The sequence below is a fragment of the Aedes aegypti genome, chromosome 3 (assembly GCF_002204515.2).
Source record: "Aedes aegypti strain LVP_AGWG chromosome 3, AaegL5.0 Primary Assembly, whole genome shotgun sequence".
Taxonomy (NCBI): domain Eukaryota; kingdom Metazoa; phylum Arthropoda; class Insecta; order Diptera; family Culicidae; genus Aedes; species Aedes aegypti.
Window position 1 is genome coordinate 388,388,224 of NC_035109.1, and position 13,420 is coordinate 388,401,643.

Genomic DNA, 13,420 nt, shown 5'->3' on the forward strand with positions numbered 1-13,420 from the left:
AAAAATAAGTTCTATGCTCACAAGCGCCGCCTGGTGGCGGAATTTTGAATCTTATAGCTTCTATAATGATAGCGCTTGAGCTACTGAACAACTTTGCCGAAGACGCCATCTTTCTAAGTGGCCAGGATCCTGAGCTATCCGCAAAACATAAATTCTATGCTCATTAGCGTCGCCTGGTGGCAAAATTTCGAATCTCATAACTTTTATAATGATAGCGCTTGAGCTACTGAACAACTTTGCCGAGAACGCCATCCTTCTAAGTGGTCAGGATCCTGAGCTATCCGCAAAACAAAAATTCTATGCTTACTTGCGCCGCCTGGTGGCCAAATCTCGAATCTCTTGGCTAGAATAATTTATTAGGCTGACCATACGTACCGTATTTAACGGGACAGTACCGTTTTCATCCCCTCGACGGACTGTCCCGTCGTTCTATGGGAAATGCTCGAATTGTCCCGTATTTTAGGGAATGGAGAATTGGCACATAATTTTCAACACCAGTAAAAAAAATAAAAATAACAACATAACAAACAGTTTTTAGAAATATTTCACAGTTTATTGTCTTACTTACCGAGCAATTATTAGTTTCTCAAACAGAGTTAAACTTGATCCGTACATGGTTCTGCTTAACTTTTTGCGTTTCTGTACTCATATTTATGCCAAATTTCGGTGGATTTCCAAAATACGGATTTTCAAAGATTATATTATATTGCATATAATTTTAAAAAGAAAAATAACAACTATGTGTTTTCTTCTGATACGCAATTTATTGGATTAACTGTTTAAAAAGTGGATATTTCAATAGAGTAATGAAATAAGAGAAAAATTTACGTTTGAATTTGAAAAATTGAAAAGTGTTACGATTTTTTAGGAAATTCTTGAAAATACGCTGCTTTTTGGAAATCAAAGAATGAGCTTCAAGGTTCTTAAGTGATTTTTATTGAATCATACAGACATGTAGCTTGCGATTGCATACTCTGGTTCTGCTACTTTATGGCGGTTTCCCGAATGTCGTTCTCCCAACGCCAGTTCTCAAAATGCTAGTTCCCCGAAAACCCCGTTTCCCCGAATAGCTCAGTTCTCCGAAAAGTTCTAACAGTCATAATTGTCATAACCTTTTGCATTTCAAGGTGCTGAACAATATGTATTTTTGGCAATATGCATTAAGTCGAGAATGATCAAATATCTCCTTTGGTAGCTTATCGATCTTTCTAATTCAACACTATCTCACTACCCGAGCAGAACCAAAGTTCTGACCATTAAATCGAGATATTGAATTGATTGACATAAGAGATAAAAGATCTGAAGATAATATCAAAATTTTATTCCTGGAACTTCTGAGCCAAATTTGATGAAGATGAAGATCTAAGGAATAGCTCGCTGATATTGGTGAGATCTTAAAAAAGATAAATATGAAATGCTAATAGTATTCCAGGAGTAAATTTAAAATATTATTTTCGGATCATTTATCTCTTATATGTTTCAAGTAAATATCACTTCAGTATGTCCATATCAAAATTTGCTATTATTTAGCTTTTTCCGCCTGCTCGGGTAAAGACTATTATTGCACTTTTTTAACTGCATTGTTTTACAAGGGAACGGGTCATTCGGGGAAATGGATTCAAAGAAACGGGCCATTCGGGGAACTGGAATTCGGGGAAAAGTAGCACAATCGCATAATCTATGTATTTTAAAATTATCCCGTTTTTGTTTTTTATTTGTCCCGTTTTTATCTGGTTGGCTTATGGTCAGCCCAAGAATAATGATAGTCCTTGAGCTACTGAACAACTTTGCCGAGAACGCCATCCCTCTAAGTGGTCAGGATCCTGAGCTATCCGCAAAACAAAAATTCTATGCTTACTAGCGCCGCCTGGTGGCCAAATCTCGAATCTCATGGCGAGAATTATAGTAGTTCTCGAGCTACTGAACAACTTTGCCGAAGACGCCATCTTTCTAAGTGGCCAGGATCCTGAGCTATCCGCAAAACAAAAATTCTATGCTCACTAGCGCCGCCTGGTGGCCAAATCTCGAATCTCATAATCTTTATAATGATTGTCCTTAAGCTACTGAACAACTTTGCCGAAGACGCCATCTCTCTTAGTGGTCAGGATCCTGAGCTATCCGCAAAACAAAAATTCTATGCTCACTAGCGCCGCCTGATGGCCAAATCTCGAATCTCATGGCGAGAATTATAATAGTTCTCGAGCTACTGAACAACTTTGCCGAAGACGCCATCTTTCTAAGTGGCCAGGATCCTGAGCTATCCGCAAAACAAAAATTCTATGTTCACTTGTGCCGCCTGGTGGCAAAATTTCGAATCTCATAACCTTTATAATGATAGCGCTTGAGCTACTGAACAACTTTGCCGAGAACGCCATCCCTCTAAGTGGTCAGGATCCTGAGCTATCCGCAAAACAAAAATTCTATGCTTACTAGCGCCGCCTGGTGGCCAAATCTCGAATCTCATGGCGAGAATTATAATAGTTCTCGAGCTACTGAACAACTTTGCCGAAGACGCCATCTTTCTAAGTGGCCAGGATCCTGAGGTATCCGCAAAACAAAAATTCTATGCTCACTAGCGCCGCCTGGTGGCAAAATTTCGAATCTCATAATCTTTATAATGATTGTCCTTAAGCTACTGAACAACTTTGCCGAAGACGCCATCTCTCTTAGTGGTCAGGATCCTGAGCTATCCGCAAAACAAAAATTCTATGCTCACTAGCGCCGCCTGATGGCCAAATCTCGAATCTCTTGGCTAGAATAATGATAGTCCTTGAGCTACTGAACAACTTTGCCGAAGACGCCATCTTTCTAAGTGGCCAGGATCCTGAGCTATCCGCAAAACAAAAATTCTATGTTCACTTGTGCCGCCTGGTGGCAAAATTTCGAATCTCATAACCTTTATAATGATAGCGCTTGAGCTACTGAACAACTTTGCCGAGAACGCCATCCCTCTAAGTGGTCAGGATCCTGAGCTATCCGCAAAACAAAAATTCTATGCTTACTAGCGCCGCCTGGTGGCCAAATCTCGAATCTCTTGGCTAGAATAATGATAGTCCTTGAGCTACTGAACAACTTTGCCGAAGATGCCATCTTTCTAAGTGGCCAGGATCCTGAGCTATCCACAAAACAAAAATTTATATGCTCACTAGCGCCGCCTGGTGGCAAAATTTCGAATCTCTTAGTAAGAATAATGATAGCGCTTGAGCTACTGAACAACTTTGCCGAAGACGCCATCTTTCTAAGTGGTCAGGATCCTGAGCTATCCGCAAAACAAAAATTCTATGCTCACTAGCGCCGCCTGGTGGCCAAATCTCGAATCTCATGGCGAGAATTATAATAGTTCTCGAGCTACTGAACAACTTTGCCGAAGACGCCATCTTTCTAAGTGGCCAGGATCCAGAGCTATCCGCAAAACAAAAATTCTATGCTCACTTGTGCCGCCTGGTGGCAAAATTTCGAATCTCATAACCTTTATAATGATAGCGCTTGAGCTACTGAACAACTTTGCCGAGAACGCCATCCCTCTAAGTGGTCAGGATCCTGAGCTATCCGCAAAACAAAAATTCTATGCTTACTAGCGCCGCCTGGTGGCCAAATCTCGAATCTCTTGGCTAGAATAATGATAGTCCTTGAGCTACTGAACAACTTTGCCGAAGATGCCATCTTTCTAAGTGGCCAGGATCCTGAGCTATCCGCAAAACAAAAATTTATATGCTCACTAGCGCCGCCTGGTGGCAAAATTTCGAATCTCTTAGTAAGAATAATGATAGCGCTTGAGCTACTGAACAACTTTGCCGAAGACGCCATCTTTCTAAGTGGTCAGGATCCTGAGCTATCCGCAAAACAAAAATTCTATGCTCACTAGCGCCGCCTGGTGGCAAAATTTCGAATCTCATAACCTTTATAATGATAGCGCTTGAGCTACTGAACAACTTTGCCGAGAACGCCATCCCTCTAAGTGGTCAGGATCCTGAGCTATCCGCAAAACAAAAATTCTATGCTTACTAGCGCCGCCTGGTGGCCAAATCTCGAATCTCTTGGCTAGAATAATGATAGTCCTTGAGCTACTGAACAACTTTGCCGAAGATGCCATCTTTCTAAGTGGCCAGGATCCTGAGCTATCCGCAAAACAAAAATTTATATGCTCACTAGCGCCGCCTGGTGGCAAAATTTCGAATCTCTTAGTAAGAATAATGATAGCGCTTGAGCTACTGAACAACTTTGCCGAAGACGCCATCTTTCTAAGTGGTCAGGATCCTGAGCTATCCGCAAAACAAAAATTCTATGCTCACTAGCGCCGCCTGGTGGCAAAATTTCGAATCTCATAATCTTTATAATGATTGTCCTTAAGCTACTGAACAACTTTGCCGAAGACGCCATCTCTCTTAGTGGTAAGGATCCTGAGCTATCCGCAAAACAAAAATTCTATGCTCACTAGCGCCGCCTGATGGCCAAATCTCGAATCTCTTGGCTAGAATAATGATAGTCCTTGAGCTACTGAACAACTTTGCCGAAGACGCCATCTTTCTAAGTGGCCAGGATCCTGAGCTATCCGCAAAACAAAAATTCTATGTTCACTTGTGCCGCCTGGTGGCAAAATTTCGAATCTCATAACCTTTATAATGATAGCGCTTGAGCTACTGAACAACTTTGCCGAGAACGCCATCCCTCTAAGTGGTCAGGATCCTGAGCTATCCGCAAAACAAAAATTCTATGCTTACTAGCGCCGCCTGGTGGCCAAATCTCGAATCTCTTGGCTAGAATAATGATAGTCCTTGAGCTACTGAACAACTTTGCCGAAGATGCCATCTTTCTAAGTGGCCAGGATCCTGAGCTATCCGCAAAACAAAAATTCTATGCTCACTAGCGCCGCCTGGTGGCAAAATTTCGAATCTCTTAGTAAGAATAATGATAGCGCTTGAGCTACTGAACAACTTTGCCGAAGACGCCATCTTTCTAAGTGGTCAGGATCCTGAGCTATCCGCAAAACAAAAATTCTATGCTCACTAGCGCCGCCTGGTGGCAAAATTTCGAATCTCATAATCTTTATAATGATTGTTCTTAAGCTACTGAACAACTTTGCCGAAGACGCCATCTCTCTTAGTGGTAAGGATCCTGAGCTATCCGCAAAACAAAAATTCTATGCTCACTAGCGCCGCCTGATGGCCAAATCTCGAATCTCTTGGCTAGAATAATGATAGTCCTTGAGCTACTGAACAACTTTGCCGAAGACGCCATCTTTCTAAGTGGCCAGGATCCTGAGCTATCCGCAAAACAAAAATTCTATGCTCACTAGCGCCGGCTGGTGGCCAAATCTCGAATCTCATAACCTTTATAATGATAGCGCTTGAGCTACTGAACAACTTTGCCGAAGACGCCATCTTTCTAAGTGGTCAGGATCCTGAGCTATCCGCAAAACAAAAATTCTATGCTCACTAGCGCCGCCTGGTGGCAAAATTTCGAATCTCATAATCTTTATAATGATTGTCCTTAAGCTACTGAACAACTTTGCCGAAGACGCCATCTCTCTTAGTGGTAAGGATCCTGAGCTATCCGCAAAACAAAAATTCTATGCTCACTAGCGCCGCCTGATGGCCAAATCTCGAATCTCTTGGCTAGAATAATGATAGTCCTTGAGCTACTGAACAACTTTGCCGAAGACGCCATCTTTCTAAGTGGCCAGGATCCTGAGCTATCCGCAAAACAAAAATTCTATGCTCACTAGCGCCGCCTGGTGGCAAAATTTCGAATCTCATAATCTTTATAATGATTGTTCTTAAGCTACTGAACAACTTTGCCGAAGACGCCATCTCTCTTAGTGGTAAGGATCCTGAGCTATCCGCAAAACAAAAATTCTATGCTCACTAGCGCCGCCTGATGGCCAAATCTCGAATCTCTTGGCTAGAATAATGATAGTCCTTGAGCTACTGAACAACTTTGCCGAAGACGCCATCTTTCTAAGTGGCCAGGATCCTGAGCTATCCGCAAAACAAAAATTCTATGCTCACTAGCGCCGGCTGGTGGCCAAATCTCGAATCTCATAACCTTTATAATGATAGCGCTTGAGCTACTGAACAACTTTGCCGAAGACGCCATCTTTCTAAGTGGTCAGGATCCTGAGCTATCCGCAAAACAAAAATTCTATGCTCACTAGCGCCGCCTGGTGGCAAAATTTCGAATCTCATAATCTTTATAATGATTGTCCTTAAGCTACTGAACAACTTTGCCGAAGACGCCATCTCTCTTAGTGGTAAGGATCCTGAGCTATCCGCAAAACAAAAATTCTATGCTCACTAGCGCCGCCTGATGGCCAAATCTCGAATCTCTTGGCTAGAATAATGATAGTCCTTGAGCTACTGAACAACTTTGCCGAAGACGCCATCTTTCTAAGTGGCCAGGATCCTGAGCTATCCGCAAAACAAAAATTCTATGTTCACTTGTGCCGCCTGGTGGCAAAATTTCGAATCTCATAACCTTTATAATGATAGCGCTTGAGCTACTGAACAACTTTGCCGAGAACGCCATCCCTCTAAGTGGTCAGGATCCTGAGCTATCCGCAAAACAAAAATTCTATGCTTACTAGCGCCGCCTGGTGGCCAAATCTCGAATCTCTTGGCTAGAATAATGATAGTCCTTGAGCTACTGAACAACTTTGCCGAAGATGCCATCTTTCTAAGTGGCCAGGATCCTGAGCTATCCGCAAAACAAAAATTCTATGCTCACTAGCGCCGCCTGGTGGCAAAATTTCGAATCTCTTAGTAAGAATAATGATAGCGCTTGAGCTACTGAACAACTTTGCCGAAGACGCCATCTTTCTAAGTGGTCAGGATCCTGAGCTATCCGCAAAACAAAAATTCTATGCTCACTAGCGCCGCCTGGTGGCAAAATTTCGAATCTCATAATCTTTATAATGATTGTTCTTAAGCTACTGAACAACTTTGCCGAAGACGCCATCTCTCTTAGTGGTAAGGATCCTGAGCTATCCGCAAAACAAAAATTCTATGCTCACTAGCGCCGCCTGATGGCCAAATCTCGAATCTCTTGGCTAGAATAATGATAGTCCTTGAGCTACTGAACAACTTTGCCGAAGACGCCATCTTTCTAAGTGGCCAGGATCCTGAGCTATCCGCAAAACAAAAATTCTATGCTCACTAGCGCCGGCTGGTGGCCAAATCTCGAATCTCATAACCTTTATAATGATAGCGCTTGAGCTACTGAACAACTTTGCCGAAGACGCCATCCCTCTAAGTGGTCAGGATCCTGAGCTATCCGCAAAACAAAAATTCTATGCTCACTAGCGCCGCCTGATGGCCAAATCTCGAATCTCTTGGCTAGAATAATGATAGTCCTTGAGCTACTAAACAACTTTGCCGAAGACGCCATCTTTCTAAGTGGCTAGGATCCTAAGATAACCGCAAAACAAAAGTTTCATGCTCACTAGCGCCGCCTGGTGGCAAAATTTTGAATCTCATAGCTTTGATAATAAAAGTCCTTGAGCTACTGAACAACTTTGCCGAAGACGCCATCTTTCTAAGTGGTCAGGATCCTGAGATATCCGCAACTGCCTGGTGGCGCAATTTCACTTAAGCAGTGTTGCCAGCTACGAAAAAAATTTTGAACCCTTCATGAAAAACTGGTTTACAGATGAAGAGTATTGCTATGTTGCTAAGCATTATATTTTTCTGTTCCGCTCAAGTTTGATGGTTTTGATCTTTACTTTATTCTTCCTAAACAGTGTTGCCAGCCACATGAACATTTGTGATTCGGCCGACTGTATGGCACGCAACACTTCCTTCAACTTTGTTGAACATTCGGTATCGTTTATCTTTCATTTTTTTTGGTATTTGCATATCACACCCCCATAAAATTGGCTCTTTTGATAACAATCGATCAGTGTTGCCATCTATTACCAAAATATGAAAACTTGAACGGCCATTTTGGAAAGTTCTCAAACCATGCTTCAACTTTGCCGAATATGTCGAATCAGTATTTCCGCATCTAGACGTTGCATTTTTCAAAAACACAATTATAACCCTGATTTTTTTTACGACCGATTTTTTTTACGACCCCCCGATAACGGTCGTAAAAAGAGGTTGGGGTGTACAGTACTGTACAGAAAAAAGTTCGTATTGATCTCTTTTTATACAAAATGCTCAAATTTGGCGATCTGGACCTCGGTCCGGTCCGGTTAGTAGTCCGATTGATCGGAAATTTTTCCCACAGGTCAGAAATAACATAAATTTCACTCGACTGAAAATTTTCTATGTTTGGATCACCAACTATTAAAACATTGAAAATCTGTTATTTTGTGAGAAGCGGCAAAAAAATATTTTGAAAACGATCAGTTTTACTGAAAAGCGTTATCCAAAAAATTGTGTGTCTCATAAAATTGCACAATTCTATCATTAGTTTTATATTTTTTTGTCAAAATTTAAGATTTACTATAACTTAAAAGTTTGTTCATGGAAAGCTCAGAATTATTATATTTGCATATTTGAAGTTACTCTTAAGCTGCGGTGAAAATTTAAGGTCAACCAGACTTCTGGAATCCGAGATCTTGACTATTTTGTATGAAAATAGGTTATACCTTATTCCGTCTAGTACTAGATCACAGCTGTCGTTTTTAGATTCAAATCATTCATTTGAAACGATAATAAAATTTACTGAATTCAGTCTGTTTTATCGATAATGAAACAGAATGTGGAAAAAAAAATTAGGAAAACTTTTGGGGAAACAGTACATTCGGGTAATGACCGACTCATTTATACTTTCTTAGTTTTCATGAATTCGTAACGACATTTTCAATATTACCGATGATTGTTTACCCCAAATCAGCTAAACTTAAAAACCATATAAAACAGATCATTCGGGGAAATTGTTTTCGGGAAAAAATCATTCGGGGAAATGTCGGTCAATTTTTTAGGACATTATGCGAGTTGTAGTTAATGCATGAATTTCTTTAGTAAATTCTTATGAGGAAAATCATCATCACCGGACACTTAGAGCAGGGCATCTTCCAGAATCATGGGAAATAATAATGCAGTGAATATGCTGTTTTATGCTAGCATTTGTGGCAGCATTGTTAGCATTATTTAATACAAATTTTGGGAAGTGAATTTACATGATATCGGCGTCTTTTAGTACCACGGTATTTTACTTGTTTTCAATGAAGGTTTCGGTTATAGCACAAACAACAAACTGGTTCTAGCGATAGCTAATCGAACGATAGCCGGAGGTTAATGTTTTGGTTGTCGCGCAATTTAACAAAGTCAGAATCGCTACGCTGATACTGTGTAAAACAAGCCAGCACTTGACACTGAAGAAGTCTGTAAGTCGCAGCCGAAATAGGCAATGAGCAACATATAAGAGTTTAAAGGTATTTGGTCGCCTTACTAGTGGTTCTTACTATTTTTTTTTTCTTACAAAAGTGAAGTGAAATGTTAAAGTTCAGTTAGTAGTTTTCTTAAACATCTCTAATAATCCCTCCATAAATTGAAAAAAGCGAACATTCGCAAAATGCAAACGGAAACAAAATTCGCTTTATATGAATCTTTCGATACTGCCCATTTGCATTTTGGGACACGATGAATTTAGACTGCGTCGATGACCAGTGAAAATTATGATGAAGACCGAAGATACACGGTTTTTTGGTAAAGATGAAATGAAAGGGGTTTTAGGAAGAAAATTAGGTAGAGGGACCTAATCATCTGTCAATGGTTTAATAACGTATATCCAAATGTTTATATTTAGTAAATATAATAGAAAAAAAAACTTGACTCATACCAAACATAAGATGGCATTGTTTCCAGAGTTGTTGATCCGATAGTTTTGGCTTTTTTACATAATTTAAATAAATAAACGCTTCATAATATTTTTTTGTGTTCGCTGATGGTCTATTACATGTTCTGTAAACACCTGGTACAAAAACTGGATAAACTTCTGCAAGAAGTTTTCATAGGGCATCTTTGCTGATCCTGGTGGAACTTCTGTCGATTATATTGTAAGCCTTCTCTGGACTTTTTGCAGTTCGACGTTTCTTCACAGATTCCATGATCTCCTTAAATTTTCGAACAATCACTTAATTTTCAAAATGGCATGCAGTTATTCCTTGCAAAGTATCTTATTGGCACTCGAACGATGATCAGCTGCTTATGGGAAATAGACGATGCTGTGAGCCACTTATTGAAGTTTGCAGAAGCAAATAACCTCCCCAGTCGACAAATGCTCTCACCTATTAGCTATCTGAACTTATCTGAGGATGCTCATTCTTCGTCCGATACAACGAGGAGGTAAAATAAGAGAAACGTATTTTTGAGACCATGTTTCAAACAATTACTTACTTTTTTACTGGACCGCTTATGGTAGATTCGAGGATGCAGTACGCATAGATACCGATCGACCGCCATACAGACTAATATAACAGCACTTTGTTGTGATAAAGCTCCACGTAGCAAGGCCTGTAAGATAAAACAAATCTTGAGTTGATATTGTACCTACATCAATTGAAGTTTTGAGACATTCAGTTGAAATAGTAGGCGACAGGAGATTGAAATAGTTCGGAGACGTACCTGAATTTGGCAAAATATTTCACCGTAAGGCCAGCAGTGTAGTAAGGCAGGTAACGCCCCGAAGGGAATGATCAGCAGCCCAATCGCCAGATCGTTCAGGGCCAGCGAGGTCAGCAGGTAGCGTGGCTGCGGGTGAATGTACGCTGCATACCGGCGGCTGTTGATCACCACGATCACCATCAGATTGGCGCTGATCACGAGAAATGTGAGGAACACGATGAACAGTGCTTGTAGGACATCCAGTGGGCCGATCTGGGCGAAGAAACCACTGGCGAAGCTTTGTTTGCTGCAACTGATATTGTTTATCGCTGGGGCCACGAGATGTTTGCCAGCTTTCAGATCCATTACAGCTGCGGCAACATTATCTCTGTGAATGGGAGAAAGGGATAATAAATTATAATTAGAATTGAACCTATTGAAATTGAATGTAGAACCAAATGCATGATTTACTCTAAATGCCATTAGAAACTTCTCTAAACAAGATAATCAATACAGCAACCGCATTTCATTGAAATAATTCACTAGGGTAACGAATTATTTAGCTTAAAATCACATTGTATGTATGTATATGCAGGAATGTCCCCCCTTCCTAACTCTCATCGTAAATAGGTCAGCAAAACACTCTATTTTAGACTAATAGTCTAATGATCCAACATTCAATGCCGCCTTTGCTGGAGCAACCATAGATAACAAGTAAAGTCGCCTCTCAATGTAGTCAACATGTTTCTTCTTGGCTTCGCAATTGCAGAACTCTGCAGTGCACAACAGCAAAGTCCAGTTCGGTGGGACAGCATTGGTGCGACATAATCTCCAGGATCTTTCAAGCTTTGCCTACTTCTCACTCAACATTGCGACCATTCTGCTGGGCGCTTTCTGGTCTGAACAGAATGAAAAGCATTCAATGTACTAGCTACCATCCCGCGTTCTCCTTTCCCAAAGACTTGCCCGATCCACAGAGTACTACATTGAAATCTCTGTTTACGTAACTTCTATCGACGCAAATTCTATTTCCGTAATTCCATTTACGTGGAATTTGTTTACATTCGAGGGTGTACGGCAGGAGTTTAGCCATCGAAACATTGTGCATAGTGGTAAACCTAGCAAGTAACTAAATCTTTCGTAATTATTTTATTAGTTTTAAACATAGAGAAACAAAAACTAAATGTTTAGCACAATACTCTATAGTTGAAAAACATTTCTTATCATCTACGTATAGATTTCACAATCGGTTCCATATAGATTCTAAAAGAATTGTCAGGTGTAAAGAATAAAACAAAAATGCTTTTTCAATTCATCATGAGATTTTATTCATGTAATTATCAAAAAGAGTTAACAATATGCAAAATGCTAGATTATTGGTTTACATTGGATTGCGCTGGATAAATTTTAACGTATACCATTGTCAATGAATACCCAGACAACCAAAATGTACGTATAACGAAATCACCTGGAGGCTTTATATGTGCAAAGTTTCACTTATAAGATGTCGCGAAAAGGCCTTCTACGTACAAAAGTGGAGGCGATATGCTTGCATATATTATGTGATGAATAATAACATACAATGCGAGTGTATAAATATTCTACCGAACCAACCTGTGATCTTATGCGACTTAACTTATGATAACAAATGTTGATTTGACAGCTGCTACGGATTGATGCGACTTACTTTGTACGAGTGTACGAGACGAAACAAAATGTATAAATAAACTCAGAAAAGAAGTGTTTTATGCGAGGAAACTCATCAAACTGACGATTTTATCCACGGTGTTTTGCGGGTTTGATGTAATTAGTATGAATAAACGAGTTGTAACGTGAACTTTCATGCGATTTCTGGTTGTCTGGGTAGTGTATTTTATTTTTTTGATTATCAATTGTTTCGACTGACTTTTCATCGATAGAAAGAATTACGGACTGTTTCCCGTTTCCCTGTGGAAGAACGCAGGAAACTTTCCAGTATTTAGTATTAAGATTTGGGTTCAGTTTCAATACCATATTCAAAATTGTTGCATGTGCATTCTTATTCAACCTAGGCACTAAGGGAAGGCAAACTATAGCCCTGCGTAAAGTGGGAAATGACGTGAATAGAACGATTTCAAAGAATGGAACAGCTTGTTTTGCCTTGATTGAGCTAAGAGACGATCTTGACCATCTCATACTAAAATCATCTACGGCAGCGAACCAGCCAATGCCTTTAATAAAGCCTAAACCAGAGAATACCGGTTGGTCTTCATCCTGTGGGATTTGCTGCTGCATGGATACCAGTTTGAGAGACAATTGTTCAAAAAATTGTTGATCGACATCGCTATCTGGGCGTTTAACCGCCAATTTCAATGAATCCAGCTTAAGTCTTTTACCTTCATTAGCAACAGGAGAAATCGCAGTTCTCTTGACTGCATCTTCCAACGAGGCAATAGAGGTTGATTATGGACCTCTTGTGATAACAATAGTAAGTCTTCGTCCATGTTCTAGAAACTGAAACCAAAATTAGCTTTTGATAATACAGTTTATCAATTGAGAAATTACAGATACGGTATTTACTTGCGTGATATTTGTTCAACAGTAGTATGGTTTACAGTTAAAGCACTTCTTACTTTCGCTAGTGACGAACTATGAGGCAGATATAAAATCAGAAGCGACACTCATTTGAAACAAACTCTTGCACAATGCTGTAGCTTACTCCGTATTTTTGACAAAAGAAGTGGATGCCGCACATGTGTGCACAATAAAATTTTACCACAGTATATAAGCATGTGAAATGTATCGGTTTACATGGCTATTCGTTATACACTCAAAAACTAGGATAGTCACAAAATCAATCAATTTTAGTAGCTTATAACTATTTTCTTCAAAAT

General features: G+C 40.0%; 1 protein-coding gene across 1 annotated transcript in view; it reads right to left on the reverse strand.

The window, feature by feature from the left end:
* LOC5563693 (5-hydroxytryptamine receptor 1D) overlaps positions 1-13,420 on the reverse strand; it is a 259,447-nt gene that overhangs the window by 104,817 nt on the left and 141,210 nt on the right. Inside the window, exons 2-3 of the mRNA XM_001647910.3 lie at positions 10,569-10,935; positions 10,341-10,457 (exon numbers count right to left, since the gene is read on the reverse strand). Coding sequence (XP_001647960.3) covers positions 10,341-10,457; positions 10,569-10,913 — 462 coding nt within the window. The 5' untranslated portion in view covers positions 10,914-10,935. The remainder of the gene's footprint in view (positions 1-10,340; positions 10,458-10,568; positions 10,936-13,420) is intronic.